Raw genomic sequence first — 22,498 nt, 5'->3', positions numbered from 1 at the left:
GACATATCTTAGGCCTTTGATAGGGTATGGCATAAAGGTTTACTTCACAAGATCTCTAGCTATGGTATAGCTGGAAATGTCTTAATTATTAAATCATTTCTTTCTGACAGATTCATAAGAGTAGTAATTGATGGGCAAAAATCAGAAGCTCACAGTATTAATGCTGGAGTCCCTCAGGGGTCCATCCTGGGCCCAACTCTTTTCCTGATCTACATTAATGATCTTCCAAATCACATCCTTACATCATTCGTAAACATTTATGCTGATGACATTACCATCTATGGTAGCACATCTAAGTCAGTAAACAACCAAGTTCTCTCCGATTCTCTTTTCTCTGATCTTGAGCATGTGGTACAATGGGGAAAGGAGTGGCTGGTTACTTTTAATGCATCTAAAACAAAGCTTCTCTCTTTACATCAACGTTCTGATCCCCATCTGGCATCAGTTGAAATGAATGGCTCTCGTCTTGAGGAGGCCTCAAGTTTTGACAAGCTTCTGGGCTTGACCTTTACTCCTGATCTTAAATGGAACAGGTACATCAAATCTGTTGCTAAGGCTGCTGGAAAAATGGTGGGATCCTTCTATCGATCCAGTAGATATCTCACTGCTGATGCAATTCTCTATCTATATAAGAGCCAAGTACGTCCAAGGATGGAATACTGTTGCCACATCTGGGCAGGAGCTGCTAGAAAGGACTTGTCCTGCCTTGATAGAGTTCAAAATAGACTTTGTAGCCTCGTAGAAGATATCCTTTTCTCTTCCCTGCAACCTCTTTCTCACAGAAGAGGTTGCGAGTTTGTCTCTATTGTATCCTTATTTTCATGGAAAGTGTTCGACTGAGCTTCAGTCTATGGTCCCCCCTTGTCAAACTTTCATAAGAAATACTCGTCTAGTTGAAAACACTATCAATAATTCTCCCAACTCGTTATCTGTGCCTAAACCTAAACGTAGATTCCATTAACTAAATTTTTTTCTTAGAACTGCACGCCTGTGGAATTGTCTTCTGTTTTCCTGCTTTCCAGCTGACTACAATGTGGTTGTCTTCAAGTCTAACGTAAACAAGTTCCTGATGAGCTGTTCCACTTAACAAATTTACCAAATTTCCATTACTAACAATTACTATATTGTCCAGTTTCTAGTGTATACTCTTTAGCCCTTATCCTCGAGTGGCCGCTTGGCCTTGATAAGTGGTGATGCCTATGTAACAAAAAAAAAAAATAGCTTATTTCCTCAAATCCCTCACCTTTAGAATCCCCTTCCTGCTCTGACATGCAGAAATTTAAATGTAATGTGAACAAACGTCTTGCTGCACAATTCCCCCACTTAGGATGCCTCCTAAAAATGACACTTAATGTAATTCGTTTTTTTTTAATATTGAATAAAGTTAAATTAAGTATAAATTGTTTTCCTTATGTTCAATATGTTTAAAAAAAAAAAGAAGCTTTTTCATCCATTTTTGAAAAGGCTTACATTTATTAAGTCTGACTGCTTGACAGATCTTGCTTGTTTCCTATTCTGCATGATATAATTTTTCTGTTAACAGACCTTGTCTTTCAGTAATCTTGGTTAAACACAGTTTTTTATATGGGGAAAATCATTGTCCCCAAAAACAGCACTCTTCAAAGCAATTTTTTTTTTAATAACTCATACTAGAAGGATTTCTTCTTTACTGACTGACAAAGGACAGAAAGGATTACGTGTAGTATTAAAACCTCTACACTTTACTCTTAGCTCTATTTCTGGGATCATTTAATGCTAAAGTTTTAGTTTTTGTTTAATGAATTACAGAAAGATGAATAAAAATGCATAGAAATAAAACTAAACAATCCATTGTACAGGGTGACCCCCCCAAAAAAAAACAAAAGCTAAATGGAGGCCATCTAGAACATATGCTGTAGAACAGAGGAAAAAAAGGCCAAAGACTCTAGTGTTTTGATGTGATGTTTTGAATATAATAAACTAGTTATGACCAAAGTTTCATTTCATTCAGACAAAACACTAAGAAACGGGGCTTAATTAGAGTTGGGGCCCGTTTTTTTTTGGGGGGGGGGCACCCTATATATGATGAATTCAACACAAGTTGCTATTTTACTGCATAGCTGGCGGGAAATTGGACATCACTTTTAAATATTAGGAATCAACCATGTCCGTTTAAAATTATGGTTTGATAAGACTTGATTTCTATTTTTCATACAGGTATCGAGATGCTCAGCATTAACCCGAAACACACCTGGAACAAATGGGCTGGCAACAATGTCATAGGTAAAGTGACAACCCTTCCGAACATATCTGAACAAGATTCTGAGATGTGGTATATCGAAGAAAAAACTGAGGTCAGTATCTTATGGTATAAAAGACAAGTTAAAGAGACATGAAAAGAGAAAGAACTTTTTTTTTTTAAACGCTAAGTTAATATTGGTAAGATGAAATAAGGTTCAGACAGTAATGTGATAAAAGCAGGATGTTTATTTGAAGTATGAACACGAGCGACTTGGTTTGGAGAGAAATACTGATAAAAGTATAACACCTCGGGCCCCCTGGCGGGCTCTCTCTTAATAACAGGGGAGATCATCAGTATTTCCTTGCGTAGGATAAATAGCATGGGACGTTAACACATATGGTTACAGAAATAAAAATAAAAGTGTATATGACGCGTTCGATGGAAGAACAGTGTAAGCGCGCCACTTGATACTTTTCACAAAAAAAAAAGGTTAAATTTTTGGAGCACAATGATTTTGCTTGTAATTTCCTATTTTCCAGAATAATTTGAATATTAATGTAACTTTTCTGGTCGCCTATTTTTATGAAACCTTTCTTCTTGCCAGAATATGGTTCTCCAAGTCTGTGCTTTCCTACACTGCATTTCGAAGAACTACTAACATGTTGATGCTTCTGAATTTTTTTAGATGAGGATTGGTTATTCGTATTGGATTCATCAGAAAATATAATTGCGAATTACTTATGACCTCTATCCAATCATGGCTGATGGAACAAGAGTATGCTTCCCCTGTGAAGTAAATAAATGCTTCCGCTCAAAATTCCATCCAAATTCCCAAGTTCGACAGAAAGATTCCAGAGTTCAACAAGATACACCTGAATAAGGTCGGAGGTTATGAAACATTGTGAAAATCACACTCCAAATGAGAACAGTAGTCCAATGAATCCAAATAATATGAATACTGACATGTTCTTCTCCACTATTTCGCTTTTGTTTTGCTGTTTCTCTTTTCCACTAGTCAAGTCAACCTTTCTTTTTCTTCCAGTCATATTTGAAAGGAGCTTACAAAATCAAATTTTTTAGATGTTTTACTTTAATTAACAGCAATGATGTTAGTGCTCATTGACTTGCAAGTCTGGAAAAATCAAAACAAATAGAACATAATTAGGTAGAGAATTTAAAGAAAACCTATTGACTTAAGTATCCACATTTCAACAGATGTATATCAAATATTCAAACACTTATTTTCACATTGAATTCACTTTGAATTCAGCAATGATTTTTTGTGATTAGATTCACCTTAATATTTTGTTTTGCGGCAAAAATCTCAATTTCCACTTTTAGCATTAACGTTGTTTGTCCCCTGAACGTGTCATATAATCAAAAATGAATGAAAACAAAACTTCTGTCCATTTCTTTGGATTTGATAAGCCCTTTTTTTACATTTTTTTTTTTTTTTTTTTTTTTTACAAGGTTGTCACCACTTATCAAGGCCCGGAAGCCACTCAAGGATAAGGGTTATTGCGTGTACAGTGAGCAATGGGACAGTATCATAGTAATCGTTAGTATTGGAGATTTGATAAAGTGTCTTAAGGGGGGGGGATCATCAGGAATTTGTTTATGTTGGACTTGAAGACATCCAAGTTGTAGTCAGGTGGGAAACAGGCAAACGGAAGAGAGTTCCACAGGTGTGCACTTCTAAAAAAGAAGCCTTGTTCATGGAATCCATGTCTTGATCTAGGCACAGACAAAGAATGGGGAAAATCACTGACAGTGGCCCCAGCCAGACCTGTGTTTATCGTGAGAGATTGGCGAGGGGGAACCAGAAATTGGAGCACAGACGAGCACTTGCCATGGAAGTAACGATAAAACAACAGGCTCGCAACGTTTCTTCAGTGGGAGAGAGGTTGCAGGGAAAAGAAAAGGGCATTCCCCACTAAGCCACGAAGTCTATTTTGTCAAGGCAGGATAGGCTGTTTTTAGCAGCTCCTGCCTAGATGTGGTAGCAGTACTCAATCATAAACTGCTTAATTTAACTTAAAAATACTATTTAGAAAATAGCACGGTAACATAAGTGCATAAGCACCATTCTTTTTTTTAATATAAAAAAAATATAAAAATATAATCACATTGTTGACAGTGCAGTTTGTTTTTGTGTTTTTTAAATAAAGTTATTTTTAATTGGAATTCATTGAGATGAGTATTATTTATTAATTTTATTTATAAAATTTCAAATTTTTTTCTTTCATTGAACTACAGTGAGGTTTGCAACAAGTGATCTTTGTTTTTATGGGCTTGGCCCGGGTGGAAGTTATTTTCAGACATTGTGCAGAGTTGAGATTGTCGGACTGACTTCCTCATCTTGTTTGTTAACGTCACAACGTTTCGGCCATTTTGCCCTCCGGCCTTCATCAGGTGTTTTGTATCGAATTGGGGAACCGTTTGTTAGGAGTCTCGAACCCAACCCTTTATTATTATTATTATTACGGGGGTACCGTGTTCGGACTCCAGCTAGGCTCTGGGACATAGTTGCTGATTCTCTGTTTTGAATGTTACTTTTTCACTGCCTTCGTTCAGGATTGAACTCGGCACCTTTGGGTAACTGTAAACTTTGATACAACGTATAGGACCACTCGGCCATATGTTGCTTGGACATATGGCCGAGTGGTCCTATACGTTGTATCAAAGTTTACAGTTACCCAAAGGTGCCGAGTTCAATCCTGAACGAAGGCAGTGAAAAAGTAACATTCAAAACAGAGAATCAGCAACTATGTCCCAGAGCCTAGCTGGAGTCCGAACACGGTACCCCCGTAATAATAATAATAAAGGGTTGGGTTCGAGACTCCTAACAAACGGTTCCCCAGTTAGATACAAAACACCTGATGAAGGCCGGAGGGCAAAACGGGCGAAACGTTGTGACGTTAACAAACAAGATGAGGAAGTCAGTCCGACAATCTCAATCAATGAAAACACCTCATCTCAAAAATACAGACAATTACTATTGTGCAGAGTGTCTTCATTCCTCTTGGTCGTTTCCTGATGACCTCAAATTTAAATCTGATGGTATCGTTGTCAGCCCTCAACACATGTCCAAACCGTCTGGGAGCTAATTCTCTCAACCAACACAATACCATAGTGCTTTAAAATTTTCGTTACAGGTGTAGTCGAGGCATTGTCGTTACAGGTGTTTTCAAATAGTATAACTCCTAAGATCTAGCAGCACACTTAGATTGGAGTTCAGCTGAGCACCAACCATAAAAGCAACTATGGTGTAAAAACACAACCATAAAAGCAACTATGGTGCAAAAACACAACATAAATATTTGGTTTTGCATAATCGTTTGTTTCAAAGTTTTCCTCGGCTGGTAAACCTTCCTGCGATTCATGATCTCTATGCTTCTGAGTGCGAACGTTCTGCATAACTGTAGCAGCTTAACTAAATTGTCCTCAGGATGACATCTGTGCTGGATAAATTTTGTGCTTTCAGCAAATCCAACTTAATGTGTTGGGTTTGATCTGATTTCACATTGCAGATCAACCTGCTTGATTTGGGCCCTAATCAAGCCAGAAAACAGTGGACGGTCTACCATCTAGAAAGAGTTGAGAGGGCTTTACTAACAGTGTTCTTTTTTTTTTTTTTTTTTTTCCCACCCCATACCAATGAAATTTTCTACCAAATAAAAACTGCTTTTATAAAATTTTATTTTTTTTACATAGATTATATATGTTCCCCACATTGCCCAGTATTAAACGTAATGTAAAATTCCGCTTTAAAAAAAATGAAATTAAAAAAAAAAATTTTAAAAATGGTAAGAAGCCGAGCTATGTCCATGTGAGTATTGTTTTTTTCTAAACAATTCACTTTTTGTAAGTAAAAAAGCAAAAACAAAAAGAAAACACTAGCTGAGATTGAAACTAAAACCTAAACACAATGTCAAGTACAATGATCATTAGGCCAGCTTGTCATGATCTTTTAAAGTGTTTTCAAGCCTACTTATTCTTAACATAGGGAAGCTGTCTTGTGAACGATTCGCACATACGCAGTCATGAAACAGTTGACAGATAAAACTCTGATGCCCGGTACCAATTTTTTCCGTTTTGACTCCTTAGCAGTTTGGGGGGGGGGGGATGAAAACCGATTAAAGTTTTCCACGTGTCTGAATACCCTACATACCAAATTCCAAGTCTGTAGATCAAAAATTTGTTGAGTATATAGCTTGAGAGTTGTCCTCACGCACACATTCTCATTTTTATAGATATATACACATGTGTATGTATATATTAATAAGACTTTATCTGGAAATCTTAAATAGGGAGACCACTGGTGTGAATTTGGTATTATGGTGACTGAGAACACTAGTTAGGAATAGCTTAGACAAATCAAAGGTACAGTGACAAGGATGGCATACAACAGCTCCTGGATATGACCTTAAACTATATCCGATGATGAGGCCCCAGCTTGCGGGCTTTGGGAAGTGTGGAGCCACCCCTTAATTGCCATTGCTCCCAGTTGGGTTGGTGCATCTGCTTCTAGTCTCTCACTCCTAGACAAGGTTCAAAAGAGTCTCCAACCTGATAGGTCCTAAGCTTCAGCCTTTGTTTCATTGACGAAATGTTGCATTCCTCTGCCTGTTCTACAAGTACTTTAACATTGAATGCTCTGATGAACTGCAAGCACTTGTACCCCCTCAACGTAAATACCCCCAGCAAACCTGATAAGCAGCTAAATCCCACCCCTTCACAGTAGAGATCCCTAGATGTAAGAGAGCCTTCTACTTCAGTAGTTTCTTCCCCAGAACTGCTAGACTTTGGAATTCCCTTCCGGGTCCCTGCTTCCCCAACTGTACTGACCTGCAGAAGTTCAAGTGTAACGTGAACCGACATCTTACTGCCAACTCCCGACATAATACCCCTGTAGCTTATGTCCCTGATAGTAGCCCCCTATATCAAAGTGGCAAAGTGTCTTGTTTGAGGTGAAAATTTAATAAAAAAAAATTTTTTGAATTAAATAGAAATTGATTTGAAAAAAACCCAAATATATTTTATCAAAAACTTTTTCTTCAAAATCACTGGATTTAGCATTAAATAACCTGAAAAGGGTCGATATGCCGTAAAACAAAAATGACCAACCAACCAGCCTTACAACATGATGCTTCTGACACAATTGCTATACAACTTAACCTAGATGTAGTGTGGAACAGCTCGCAATGTTATCAGAGGAAACAGTTCCCAAAATTTTGTCCACGTTACCTTCACTCCTGTGGTTGTATTGAGTTCATATCCGCTACCTACACTCTGCGTATCTCATTGGTTGCAGAAAGTCTTATGTATCCTCTCTTTGTAGGAATGACCATCAATAGGGCATGCCTGTCTTTGGCATCTCATATACAGCCAAGAAAATTTTTGTTAATAAAATGTCTCTTGAAAAAAATCTTTAAGCAGAAATTTATGAGAATTGTCAATCTTTTATGCATGTAACATGATTATATTTTCTTTAACTGTAAAATTTAATCTTGTATATGGTTTCCTTTTCATGAATTTAAATATATGCTTTAATTATATTTTTCAGGGTGTATCGTCTCACAATGAACTTCCTGTAAGTTATTTTATTTAATTTGTGATTCTATTTTCTTTTGACCTCTTATTAGAGCATATTGTGAATTGTATGTTTCACCAATTTTTATTTTTTTATTATTTGCACTAAATCTATATAACTATAAAACGCTCTGGGTCTTGCACCCTTGCTTGAATCTTGTCTTTGCTGGTCGAGTGGTTCCATCTTTTAAAAAAGGGATGACAGGTGAATATGTATTAGTGATGGGACGATTCCAATATTTTTCCCCATTCCGATGCAATTATTGATTTTGTACTATATTCCCGATTCCAATACAATTACCGATTCTGATTCTTTATAAATTGCTTTATAAATTTATAAATATTTAACTATAGAGTAATTATTTTTTCTTGGTGCTGTAAAAAAAAAAATGCGTGCTAAATGTGCAGATATTTTCTCAAACATAAAAATTCACTTGGGGAGGATGACCTATAAAGTTTAGTTTTACTATTAGTTTAGAATCAATAAATATTATTTTATCCTTACTATCAATGGTGAGAGATTTTGTTTTTAGCAATTAAAAGAATTGTTTGTGGCATTGGAAAATAAGCATAAATTTTTTTCGATTTCGATACTCCAAAAGTTCAGATTCTTGATTCTGATTAATCGTCCCAACACTAATCTTTATATATATATATATATATATATATATATAGGCATGGTTCAAAGGCTAAGGAATGAGGGTGGGAAGTTGTATGTTTTGACACTCAAGTCATATATATATATTTTTAGTCTGGCTCTCACTACTATATATTATGTTCAGTATAATGCTCGATAGAGAATTCTCTATAATAATAAATATTTAATCTGCATGAATTAAAATATCATATTTAAGCGTATCTTATGACTGGGCAATGCCGGGCAGCATACTGGTATAATCACATACACATACTTTTTAGTTTTGATCTACTACTATAAATTAGGTTTAATATAATGATCGATAGAGAATTCTCTATAATACTAAATACGTAATCTGCATGAATTAAAATATCATATTTAAGCATATCTTATGACCGGGCGGCCTGCTAGTAGTTTAGTCTTTAACTCATATAAAGTACTAGTTGCACTTGTGTCATTTTACTAAATGAAAAAAAATATTAAAAATAGGATTTTATTTACCTTGTGGAAGATGAGTGATGACAGGTGCCTTTTTATAGAAATAGCAAAATGCCAATCTGGGAACACTGATGTGAAATCTTTGCTGTTTAGCGGACTTCTGCAGTTTTGTAATCTATAAAAAATGGATTTCCACATAAATCCTTTGAGCCTTCGTGGATGCAAGTTCTCTGCTGTTTACTCAAAATTGTGTTTTTCTTTTTAAATAAGAAGCAGCCGATTTTTGCCAAATTGCTAGAGCAGACTGTGCCAGGGATGAGAGTATGATCCCTTGCTGGCCCAGGATTTTTCCTGGCCCTGTCGGTGGAGCATTAGAATACGCCGACTGCCCCCCTGCAGAGGGTAAAAGTCCCTCAATGGGGGTCCTGGATATGACCTTAAACTATATCCAGTGGTGAGGCCCCAGGTTGTGCGCTTTGAGGGAGTGTGGAGCCGCCCTTTAATTACCATTGCTCCCAGGTCCACTCTGACCCGGAGTGGTAGTATCTGTTAGGGTCCCAACTATGGGTTAAATAGAAACCGACGTGAAAACAACAAATATATTCTATTAAAAAATTTTTGTTCAAAATCTTTGGATTCGGCATTAAATAACCCGAAAAGGGTTGATATGCCGTAAAACAAAAACAACCAACCAACCAACCAGGATTTTTCCTTTGAACTTGAGTAAATTACATAACATTACTTAAAATTCATGCACCCCCACAAATTTTTTTTTTTTTTTTTTTTTTTTTTTTTTTTTTTAAGTCTCTTAGTCAACTTAACTTAGCAATAGGAATAAGCAAAATTTGTCAACATTACAGTAATTGCATAATTTATATTTTAATACAGTAGTCCTCCAGGATACGGCTTTAATTCATTCTGGGGTTGGGATCATAAAGTGAAATCGCTGTATGGTGGGGACTAAACAAAATATTATGCAGTACATATTAAAAATTAATAATAAAATACAGTACAATATATAATGCACATAACATTATAAATAACACCATAAGGTGAGGTAAATATCATAACCAGGGGCCAGAAAAAACATTGTATTCCACATCATAAACTAAAGAAAAAATATGTATCCCGGAGCTATTGTATCCCAGGGTTCTACTGTATATTTTTTGTTAATGATGTATTTATTCACTTTAATTGTTTTTAAAAGAATTTATTGTTCAACATTAAAATGTCAGCTATAAAAAAAATAAAAGCTTAGAATAGTATTTAAAAAAATTTTTTTTTTTTTTTTTTTAATCCCTTTTTAAAAATTGTTTCCTCATTTTCTCACTCTTTTCTCATTCAAAATTTTTTCTTACCCCCCCACTTCCTTGTCTTCGTACCAAAGGTGCATCCATGTTAATATACAGGTTATTTTGTTTCTAGTCACAAATAAATATATTTTATCAAGTTCTAAACACAAATATATGTAAACATTTAATGTTGATGACATTTGTTCATATAGTTAGTCACACTTTTTTTTTTTTTTTTTTCACTCGCCTTCTCTATCTTCCATATTTTGATATTCTTTTTGACCTCCATATTGTTTCATTAGTTTCATGCCATGGCAGTTGATTGTGACAAGAGTTCAAATGAACTTCATTTCGAGATAATTTATCTTTTCAAAAACAGACGAGAATAACCAAGATCAAAACTTTTATATCATTTCATGCAAAATGAAATATCGGTTTATTGAAATGTATACTTATCAAAATAGAGAAAGACAGATTTAGTTCTTAATTCTATATATTTGTCAATACATTTTAGTACACACTTATCTAGCTTTGTTTCTTCCAGCTTATATAACCCTAACCCCCTTTTTTTTCTATACGACATCACTATCTGCCTGTCTTCATTATTCCTCTGTTGCTATCAGATCAGGCCGTCTGAAGATACTGTCTTCCAGAACTAAATGGCCCTGTCGGTGGGGCATTAAAATACACTGATTGTCCCCCTGCAGAGGGTAAAAGTCCCTCAATGGGGGTCCTGGATATGACCTTAAACTATATCCAGTGGTGAGGCCCCAGCTTGTGGGCTTTGGGGAGAGTGGAGCCACCCTTTAATTACCATTGCTCCCAGGTCCACTCTGACCCGGAGTGGTAGTACCTGTTAGGGTCCCAACGATGGGTTAAATAGAAACCGACTTGAAAACAACAAATATATTCTATTAAAAAAATTTTCTTCAAAATCTTTGGATTCGGCATTAAATAACCCGAAAAGGGTTGATATGCCATAAAACAACCAACCAACCAATCCAGAACTAAAATGCACCAAACATTGATGTTATTGTTTTCCCTTTTCCTTTGCAAAACTCAATCATGTTCTGCAAAGCCAAAACCTAAAACGATTATTCTCTACAAAATCAACCAAAACAAACACCATGAATAAATTATTTGAAGATATAAAGAACTTGAAACAAAACTTTTACCAAAATTATCGGATTTGGCATTAAATAACTTGAAAAGGGTTGTTTACACTGTAAAGCATAAACAACCAAACTAAATATCAATAAACATGTACATATATAATCACGTATAATCATGTTGACACGTTGGTTCAAAATAGATCACCAAAGTTAATTGATTTTGAGCCTGTGACTATTTGGAAATACCAGGTGCCGTATGTGCTCTCCATTTATCGCATTGTTTCAAGTCATCCTGGAGTTCTCTTGGTACTAGACTCAAGCAGTGCTGATTCAGGAGAAGTATGGTTGAGGGATTGCGTAACCCTTGCCTCACAATTATATGCGCGGCTACCCTTACAGGGAGTATCCATTGTCTCTTGAGACTAAACAGAGGCATGGATCAACACATATATAAAGAACTTGAAGCATAAAAACCTTATTCAAAGTAACTAGAATCAGCATTAAACAACCCAAAAGGCGTTGGTATGCTACAAAACAACCAAACCAAACACCATGAATAAATATTTGAAGATATAAAAACTTGAAGCATAAAAATATTTAAAATTACTGGATTTGGGAAAAAGGATTGATATGCCATAAAACAACCAAACCACCACCACTATTCATATATTGTATAGGTGTGTGCATTTGGATTCTTAATCTGGCAGAGGGATGTGTGTTAGGTATAAGTTAGTGTTAAGTTCATGCTTGCATGCCTTCTCGCTTCCAGCTAACACCGCTGGCTAACCTCGTGGTGAAAAGGGAGCAGCTATGCATGTCTTCCCTGCCAGTACATAGCCTCTCCATCATTAAGACTCCTACAGTGCCTCCACGTTGGCCACACACAGTAACTAGGTGCCTTGCGGCTCCAGGCTAAACTTGTAGGAGATTTCGGAGTAGTAGGGGATCCCAGAGGTAGTGTGCTATGGCCCACTGATGTATGGACATGCCCTGGCACACTACCAACCCCTACCCCACTGTCTTATGGGTACTCTTCGTTGGGCGAAGACTAAAGAAACCAACCCCAAAATCAAATACCACTGCCTTGTAGGCTTTATCACAGCAAAAGGTTAAGAGATGAGAACTCTGACTTCAAATCCTACTGTTGCCTTGCAGTTTTCCTTAAAAGGCTATGGAACCTTAGCCAGAAAGAAAAGGCGTAGTAGCAGCCACAATAGGGCGACTGTTTACCTCACTGAGATTATGTTCGGCCAGAAGCTGCGGCCTCCTCTGCTGCCAGTCGTTGCGGGTTCGCTCCACTGGACATGAGCATTGGAGGTTCAGAGGATGTCTATCTGATGTGCAACAGATACTGCACCTAAACTGAAAGCATGTTTGGAGCCAAGGTGGAAAGTACTGTGGTAATGGAGTGCGACTATGCCAACACCAAGGGATAAAGCACTGAGGCCCGGCTAGTCATCGTCAAGACTGATGAACTGCATCATGATGATGATTAGGTAGATACTGTTCTGAAGAGATGAATACATACCAATAAATTAGGCTCAGCATTGAACAACACCATTTGATCACTTGTTGCCTGAAGCCTACCAACCTGAATAATCTGTATCTCCCATTGGAATTACACCTGCAGATGTGTGAGGTAGCATTTGTGTTATTATAAATAAAACAAATGCCCATTTGGAAAATGTCTCCAAAGAAAAGGTATATATCGGCATGACCTATGCCACATGTCTTCTCCTATAAGTGCAATCTAGCAACACTTAACTACACATAAGAATTTAGAAAACTCCTTACAGAAAACATGACCATCCTTGCAATCTCATATTGCAGCTTACGTCTGCCTATCCTCGAGGCATTGCCCTTTTGAGCAAAAAAAAACTAACATCAACCACCAAACCAAAGTTGGGGGTGGGGACAGCATACTCAAATGTTTATAGGCACATTATCTGATCAGCTAAGTCACCAATGAACACTAGCTATACCACAGTACCTGAAGACAGCCCATGTGGGTTGAAAACATTAGTACGTTTGGTAAATATTTCTACTCTCCTGAGGAAAACATGAGAAAGTTAGCTCACCATATTGAAAAAAATGGACAAAAAAAAATCGTGCAGAGCTTAGTGCTGATATTCAACCAGACCTGTACAAATAAATAAAATAGATGTATATGTGTCTGTCTGTGTAAATATTTAACTGATGATCTATTAAGCTACAGGTTACATGACACTGCAATTAACAAGAAATAGTAATCATACACCAAGGATGGTTTATAACGAGTAAAATCTTTGTTTGGATGGATGAATAATGTGTACAGGAATATGTCGGTAAGTTAAAAGCAAAATATTCATTTCAACTTGACGACATATCTTTACTTTCTGCGCAGGCCCAAATTCAATTAATTTCTCAAAGTTGTTTAAAATATCTTTCTTTGCTATACCTCTATAGCTGCATTGGTAGGAGATGTGGCTGGAATGCTTAATGTTTTGGTTTCAATCTAGCTGATGGCACCAAAATCATTTTTTTTTTTTACTTTCGAAATCACTAGTATATATTAGGTACAATATAATATTCAATAGAGAATTGATTCTATAATATATGGAATCTGCATCAATTAAAATATTAGGTTGGTGCAAAAATGTCATTTCAAGTTAAAAAAAAAAAAAAAAAAAAAAAAAAATTCTTGCACCAACTTAATATAAATTAAAGTGATATTCCCCTCTTTTCGAAATACCTTCATAAATGAGTTGCATACAAAAAATAGGAGTCCTTGCATAGAGCATTGTTACCACATCTGTGCTCTTGCTCCAACCACTAGTTTCTCCCTCTTGTATAGGATCCAGGGGGGAGGGACAAAAAAAAAAAAATTCTAATTTAATAGGTCCTACATTATCAAGTTTCAGTTCTTGTCTCATCATCACGATATTGTATCGCTGTGTTTGTTTTGCACAAACTTTAATCAAATATGCTCCAACAGACATGCTGAGTGCTTCCTTCAACATAAATATTCTCAACTAACCAGATAATCAGCTAAATCTCATCCCTTCACTGTAGAGGTTCCCAGATGCCGAAAAGCTTTTTGCAGTCTTTTTTTTGTTCCCCCCAAACTGTTTGCCTTTTGAATTCCCTCTCTGCTTTCTGTCTCTCTGATTGTACCACATGCAGAAATTTAAATGTAAAGTAAACAAACATCTTGCTACATAATCCTCCACTTAGAAATTCCCTATAAATATGACCTCGAATTTTCAGTAGCCCCTTAAGTCTCGGCAGCAATGTGCCTTGTTTAAGGTGAATAAAAATAATTTTTCTACAATTATTTTTACAATAATTTGTAGCATAAAAAGATTTTTATTTTCCATCAGTTTTTAACTTTTTTTAATTCATTTTTTTATATGTTCTACAGTTTCTGTTTTGCTTGTTATTGTCATAGTTGGAGATAATGGGCAACAGCAGTCCTGCTAATTTTAGTGATTTAAATTGATAATTATAATTTTTAAAATTACTTAAGTGTAGATTCCAATCCAGAACTTGCTGTTTATTTTCCATTTGAATGTATTTTAATTTTTTTTTTTTTTTTTTTTTTCTTTCAGAATTTTTATCTAGAACCTCGAGAAGAAGGCTATGTGAAGCTGGGTGATTTAAGCAAATCAGATATTTCCCGTTTAAGATGTTTGGCTGTTATAGAATTGTCCATGTTATTTGACCGTTATAACATTCCATATACTTCAAGAAAAGGCAAAAAACCTTCTAGAGGTGAGTTTTCTCATTGATTCTTGTATCTTCCTATTTTTTGTTTATCAACAAGAATTTTCAATATCTAGAAACCGCATGATATTTTTGTTTTTGGATGTGTAATACATTTCAGCCAATGACCCTTTTTGATATTGGTGGTGTTTTTTTTTTCTCTTTATTCGAACATAATGCATGTTTATTTAATGTTCCTTACAAACTCTTTTTATATATTAACCCAAAAGATTTCCACTAAAAGGTAAGGGGATAAATTTATAGGGATATGCTAAGTGGGGAGTTGTGCAGTTCATATTACATTTAAATTTCTGCTGGTTGTTACAGTTGGGAAAACTGGGCAAGCGCTTAGAAGAAAAAAACTATTAGAGTAGAAAGTCCTCCAGCATTTGCAGATTTCTAGAGTGAAGGGGTGGAATTTTGCTAATTGTGTGGTTGGTCGGGGGAGATATTTACGTTGAGGGAGCACAAGTGCAGTAAATTAATCTGAGCACATTCCATTAAAGTACAGGGTGATCCCCCCCCAAAAAAAAAAACGGGGCCCCAACTCTAATTAGGCCCCGTTTCTTAGTATTTTGTTTGAATGAAATGAAACTTTGGTCATAACTAGTTTATTGTATTCAAAACTTTGCATCAAAACACTGGGGTCTTTGGCCTTTTTTTCTCCATTGACTGTAAAATGCTCAGAAAAACAATTGACTGTCCTCAGTTTTGTTTTGTTTTTTTCGGGGGTCACCCTATACTTGTAAAACAAGTACAAGGATGCAACATTGTAGTATTGGAACAGGGGTTGGAAAACCATGTAAAAATACAGAACAAAAATAAACTGATATTTGGTTTGAACAAAAAAATATTATTTTGGTAAACAACAATTGAAAATAATGACACATGCTGGCAATCTGTTAAAAATAGTCCGACAATAAAGTGGAAATAAAGTCAAAGAATTGGATTTAATCAATATCACCTATTTCTTGGACACAAAAGGTAAACCTCTCTTATCCAATTTTTGTAACTTATTAAATTTTATGTATCTCACATAAAGGTTTTCCTTAAACATTAAATGTTGTAAAATAATTAAATGTACCAATAGAACTATAAAATGTTGTAAAATAATTAAATGTATCAATAGAACTATTAAATGTTGTAAAATAATTAAATGTACCAATAGAACTATAAAATGTTGTAAAATAATTAAATGTACCAATAAAACTATAAAATGTTGTAAAATAATTAAATGTACCAATAGAACTATAAAATGTTGTAAAATAATTAAATGTACCAATAGAACTATAAAATGTTGTAAAATAATTAAATGTACCAATAGAACTATAAAATGTTGTAAAATAATTAAATGTACCAATAGAACTATAAAATGTTGTAAAATAATTAAATGTACCAATAAAACTATAAAATGTTGTAAAATAATTAAATGTACCAATAGAACTATAAAATGTTGTAAAATAATTAACTGTACCACTAGAACTATTAAATGTTGTAAAATAATTATCTGTAATACTAGAACTATTAAATGTTGTAAAATAATTAAATGTACCAATAGAACTATAAAATGTTGTAAAATAATTATCTGTAACAATAGAACTATTAAATGTTGTAAAATAATCGACTGTGCCAATAGAACTATGAGGCAAGTATTAATTCCTTACAGAAAATACTTTGACCGGATCAGAATTATTTTGATATGGATTCCATATTATATAAGGAAGTAATTGTATTCGTCAATACAGAGTTACTTACCCTTTTTCGTCGATAGTCTTCTTTTTCATAATTAGTATTTGATATTAGTTTGCCGAGTTTTGTGGGTTATTGCAGCATGTTAAGAAAGAACACTAAAATGTAATTCGATTTACTTTCTTCCAGAAAATAGTTTGACCAGATCAAAATTATTCACATCAATGGTATTCGGGTTATTTGATGTTGTAAAAGGGGTTATTTAAGGAACATTTTTAATCAAGTTTTTAATTAAGGTAATTATAGAAATGTTTTTTTTTATTCCATGTATTTTTGCTTTTGAAGGAATGCAAGTTATTTGAGATTCTTAATTTTATTAATGTAGAAGTTGTAATTATAAGTTAGTTTTAGTTTCATTATTTAAATGTGTATTTAGGTTATTATCTGGCTTGGTATTTAAAGTATTTAGAATAGGGTAGTTCTGGATGGAGTTATTTACAGGAGAAAAGTCAGATGTATATTGGAGAGTTTGTTGTGAATTGTTTAGGGGGGTATTACAAGTTTTTTTTTTTGTTTTTTTTTGTGGGTTATATAAAGTATCCGTATGATTTAGTGAATTTGGAATAGTAAGGTTGGCGTCATTGGTTATGTCTTGAGGGTAGGTTTCATGCGTGAAGAATTGTTACCTCACAAGAGTATATGTCTTTATCTATGCAGTCGTTATTTAGTGGGCAGAACTTTATTCTGGCAGTTACATTTATTTCTTGTGGTTGTAATTGGGGGAGGGGTCTGAGCTTTAATTATTTTACTATTATTGGAGTATATGATTCTGTGCTAAGTTAGGCATCGTTGAGTATAATGGAGCTTTGTTTAATAATGTAGTGTACTTATATGGGTATTTAAAAGTTTTCCACTATTTTAAAAAATAACTTGGGTATGTTAGTTTTTATGTTCAAGCTGTATGGTGGATTGAACCATATGGATTTCTTTTGTCTTATTGGTCTATTTTTCTTAAGCTTGTTGGGATTTCTATTAGTGTAAGCGAACCTGTGTTCCTATTCATCTCAGGATTCTGAGATATATATTTATTTACTTATTTTTTTTTTCTTCAAAGGTTTTGGTTTCGATTTCGATTCAAGCTGATACACCCAAGTCGTATGGATATATATATATATATATATATATATATATATATATATATATATATATTTTAAATCACAACTTTATAATCTATAAGAATCAATAGAAAATTAATATGAAATCTGCATAAATTAAAATATATCTAAGCATATTTTACCACTGGGTTATGCTGGGTGTCCTTACTAGCTTAGATAAATACCTTTGCAGTTTTAACAAAAGAGCTACAATAATATCAAAGCATCTCCATTTACGCTGAACAGAATGCCAACGTCAATATATTACATGTGAAAGAGTCCGCTGTGGAATTTCCACAGGTTCCGCTAGTTTGTACTAATAGAACAGACAAGTTCATATGTGTTTTTCTTGTCTACATAATGTAGAGATTAAATTATTTTTTCTTTAAAAATTTTAGTAAATTCTCATGCGTTAATCTTTGAAGTTTTGTAAGCGATTGATATCCAATGATTTTATAAATAAATGTTAAAACATTAGTTTAACAAAATTATATTTTTTATAGTTTGATTTGTTAATAATTTAATGACCAAACGATACGATAATCATTAAATTAAACATTCCAAATCCTATTTTTCAGAATTACATTTTTTTTTGAAAAGGTATAGTTATAAAAAAAAAGAAATGTAATAAAAAAAAAAAAAAAGAAATGTAATAAAAAAGAAAATGATTCTTGGGTAGGTATAACTAGCAGGACAGCACGATGTTGTTTGGAATTGAATGAGAATCACTACTTTTTCACTATGCTCACGTTACCATATTAGTTTGTTTTTATTGATCTCTTCTGTTTCACCCCCTAATATAGATAAAAGAAACTAAAATGTTTGAAAATTAGTGTCTTATATATTTCATCAAAATCAGATATATACAAGAGTTATTCCAAAAGAAAGCCTCCTATTTTTTTTTTGTGTTCATCACAAAGCGTTGGAGACCTACAAAGATGGGGGTAGGTACAATTAAAACGAACAACCTTTTGTGCTCCAGAGTTTATTTTTCTACATAGTCACCACCATTCTCAATGCACTTTTGCCAGGAATTCGTCTCTGGTTCAGTGGCACGTCCATAAGTTTGCTTTCTTCGAATCTCACACCATCAATATCTGCAATAGTATGATCTTATGAGTTATTTATCATTTTCATCTATTATTATATTATAAAACTCAAATCCTCTTGCTTGGGCATTGAAACCATGTTTCTGGTTCCAGTTTACCATGCGCATGTGTAAAGAAATAAAAACAAAACCATTAAAACTTCTTTTTTTTTTTAATTAACAACTTTTTCGTGGTTAAAATATGCAGATAAGAAAAATATGTAAATCGCTAATGCTTTTTTTTTTTACATCAGCATTTTACAAATTTTGTGTATTTTGCATGGCAAGTTGGAATCGTTTTTCAAATAAAACAAAAAAATGTTTACAATATGTCTTTTATATATTTTGTAATTAAGTTTAAAAGCAACAAAATTGCTCAAATCACCTTGCCCAGTCATTGAAATCATGTTGATATAAAGAAAATACTTAACTGTTAACACATAACATCTATTTTTATAAATATTTCTTTAAAAATTCGTTTGCATTACAAATAACAAAAAAAATTGGGAAATTGAGTGTTAAATACTCTCGATCCCTAAAGGAACCAAATTTCCCTAATCATCGTTATGATACTATGCAAATGAAACAATATCGATATTTCAGAAGTTAATAGTTTTAAATAAGCAGAAATTCTTTTTCAAAAATAAACAATATAAATAATGTTTTACAAAGATAAACACTGTTTATTTTAAACAATATATACAGAACTTTTTTCTTTTTTTTTTTTTAACGATGTAAATAAAACTTTATAATTTAAAACTATATAAACTTTTTATTTTTAATAGTTAACAATATAATTAGAATTTTTTCTTTAACAAATATCGTTCACGAATACTTTTGATTATAGCATGTACGGTTTTAGCATCCCAATTTTTTAAAAGGATTATTCTGATTGTATTTTCATTGCAAGTTGGAATCATTTTCAAACAATAAAAAAAGTATTTTTCTAATGTAAAAAAAAAAAGCAAAACAAAACTACTTGATCAATTTACATATTTTAAAATGGTTTATGTCCTAAAAAAAATGAAAAACTTTTTTTGGCTTGTACGTTTCAACGGCCTTTAAAGATAATATTAATAAAATGATAAAAAATTAACATTTTAGGGTGGGGGATCACTTTCCTATATAAATTTAGTGTAAAATGAACACTCCCTTCTTGGCCAGGTAGCGATAAATGAGACGTGTAATCGTTACCATTGTTTTCAAGTTTGGTAGAGGTGGGGCGGGGAGCAAAAAGAGGGAACGGGGTAGGGTGTCATAAGTTCCAAACATTTTAAAAATATGTAGAAAAACTTTAAAACGTGTGGGGGATTGGATTTAAGAAAAAATTTTTTTTTTTTTTTTTTTTTTTTTTTAAGATTTGTTTTGAAAAGGTCTCACCGTTAAATATTACCTTATTTCCCAATATTTTTAAGGTTGTTAACACAAAAAAAAATATTTTTAAGGTTAACACAAAAAAAAAAAAAGGGGGGTGGCCATGTACAATGCACACTCTCTCCCTGTATTTTTTTTTTCTTTTTGTCTGCTTTCAATTTTTTTTTTTTTTTCTTTTTTTCAATGGATTACACCCCTCTTATGTAAATGATTTTTCATTTAATCTAAGGCCTTTATCCAATATTAAGACCTTTATCTAATGTATTCCATATTTTTACTGGTCGCCATGTTTTTGCGCGCGCAGGCATTCAGTTTTTGCGTGTTTATACACTAATTCTGTATACTCACTATTCCATAGCTAGCTACCAACGGGTCAGAGGTAGTTTAGTAATCTTATAAAAAAGGGGTCATTTATGAATGGCGTTATGAAAGGGGGGTTCATTTATGAATGGCGTTACGAAAGGGGGGGTTCATTTATGAATGGCGTTACGAAAGGGGGGGTTCATTTATGAATGGCGTTACGAAAGGGGGGGGGTCATTTATGAATGGCGTTACGAAAGGGGGGGGGTCATTTATGAATGGCGTTACGAAAGGGGGGGGTCATTTATGAATGGCGTTACGAAAGGGGGGGGTCATTTATGAATGGCATTACGAAAAGGGTGGTCATTTATGAATGGCTTTATGAAAGGGGGGAGTCATTTTTGAATGGCGTTATGAAAGTTATTTATATGCATTATTAAAGGGTGTGTCAGAAGAAACCTAGTAATCAAAGCATTTGTACATGTATTGATGTATTACCTAAATAGTAATAAATTTTATTTGAACTAAAAATATTTTGTTTTTCCAGTTTATTCTGACTCCTCCTGCTTATAATATAGGTTATATAGAAATAACATGGGACTTTGCTTTACTAATTTTTTCATAATCTGTTTATTTAAGCATCTGTTTTTCTTTCTGTCTTAATACTTCAATTTTTCTGATTTTTAATATTTTACTTTTCTTGCATTGTTGATGCATCAATTTATTAATATAACACTTTATTACTCATACTGTTTGCTTTTGACAGAATGATTGGTTAAGATTTTTTTTTTCTCGGCTATGAGAGTAAGAGAAGTCAATTAACATACTTTTACATCACAAGTATTCATTACAATCAATATCAATTGTGAGTCATAAAAAACAAGATGACACATAGTTTCAAGTGTCATTGTTTTTTACTTTTTGTTCAAAGGAAGAGATTTCTTTTGATCAGCTATTATAACGCGAACATCAAGAATATCTTTATCAGTTAGCCGTCCATTTTTAATTATACATAAATTAAAAAATGTATTTAGTTTTTTTATGAAAAGGAGGAAAACTTTATAATTCATATATAAAAGAACTACACTTTTTTTTGTCTGAAATTAATAAAGCTCATTGTCAGGAAATTTTTGAATCTCAACATTAAATTTAAAAAAATGCTTAGCTCTGGAGAGGAGGCTGATTTGGAAAGACTTCATTGTTACTCTTTTTATTTTCCTGCTTTCACTTTGTTCATTTTTTTTTTTTTTTTTTTTTCTAGAGAAAATCTTTATTCAAAGTAACCATTTATAATTGGCCAAACAATCACAGATCATTGTATATTCTATTATTTCACATTGGGCCAGTCAATTAAAACCTCTAATTTATGCCCATGAATGGATTATCTAGTCCAGGGAGTCTCCAAAGTTTTTAAATGGGGGCATGGGGGCCATTGCTGACATTTTAGAGCTCCATGGACTTAAAACAAAAAAAAACAGACCTAGACATGTTTTATACTGTTTTGTCCATTAACTTTGTTTTTAGTGAAACTGGTTCTCCAAAACCTTATACTTTTACCCATTTTCTGAGAAAAAAAAAACAAAAAAACACTATTTTTACACATTTGCATTTTTTAAATTTTTCCTGAATATTTTTACATTTTCCATAAAAGCTGGTTGAATTATGGACTTTTGAAGGCCGGATTTGGTCTGCAAGCTGTAGTTTGGAGACCTCTGATCTAGTCCAATTCACAATATAGAGGAGTGTTTTGTTAAAAGTCTCAGCATGCTTTTAATTTCAACAAAAATCCCTGGTGCTACCAGATCAGGCTGCCTATTGGCTTCCTGAGACGAAATGCACCTACATCGATTTCTGTTTTTGT

General features: G+C 33.7%; 1 protein-coding gene across 8 annotated transcripts in view; it reads left to right on the top strand.

The window, feature by feature from the left end:
* The window catches only part of LOC145280080 (rho GTPase-activating protein 18-like), a 312,700-nt gene that overhangs the window by 243,606 nt on the left and 46,596 nt on the right, over nt 1-22,498 (top strand). For all 8 annotated transcript variants that reach the window (XM_080131781.1, XM_080131785.1, XM_080131780.1 and 5 more), the window contains 3 exons: nt 2,197-2,333; nt 7,788-7,814; nt 14,880-15,042. In XM_080131781.1, the coding sequence (XP_079987907.1) occupies nt 2,197-2,333; nt 7,788-7,814; nt 14,880-15,042 (327 nt within the window). The remainder of the gene's footprint in view (nt 1-2,196; nt 2,334-7,787; nt 7,815-14,879; nt 15,043-22,498) is intronic.

The sequence above is a fragment of the Euprymna scolopes genome, chromosome 7 (assembly GCF_053919585.1).
Source record: "Euprymna scolopes isolate OS-2025 chromosome 7, ASM5391958v1, whole genome shotgun sequence".
In the NCBI taxonomy this organism is placed as follows: Eukaryota; Metazoa; Mollusca; class Cephalopoda; order Sepiida; family Sepiolidae; genus Euprymna; species Euprymna scolopes.
Note: the sequence above shows the minus strand (reverse complement) of the source record. Positions and strands in the feature narration are given on the sequence as shown.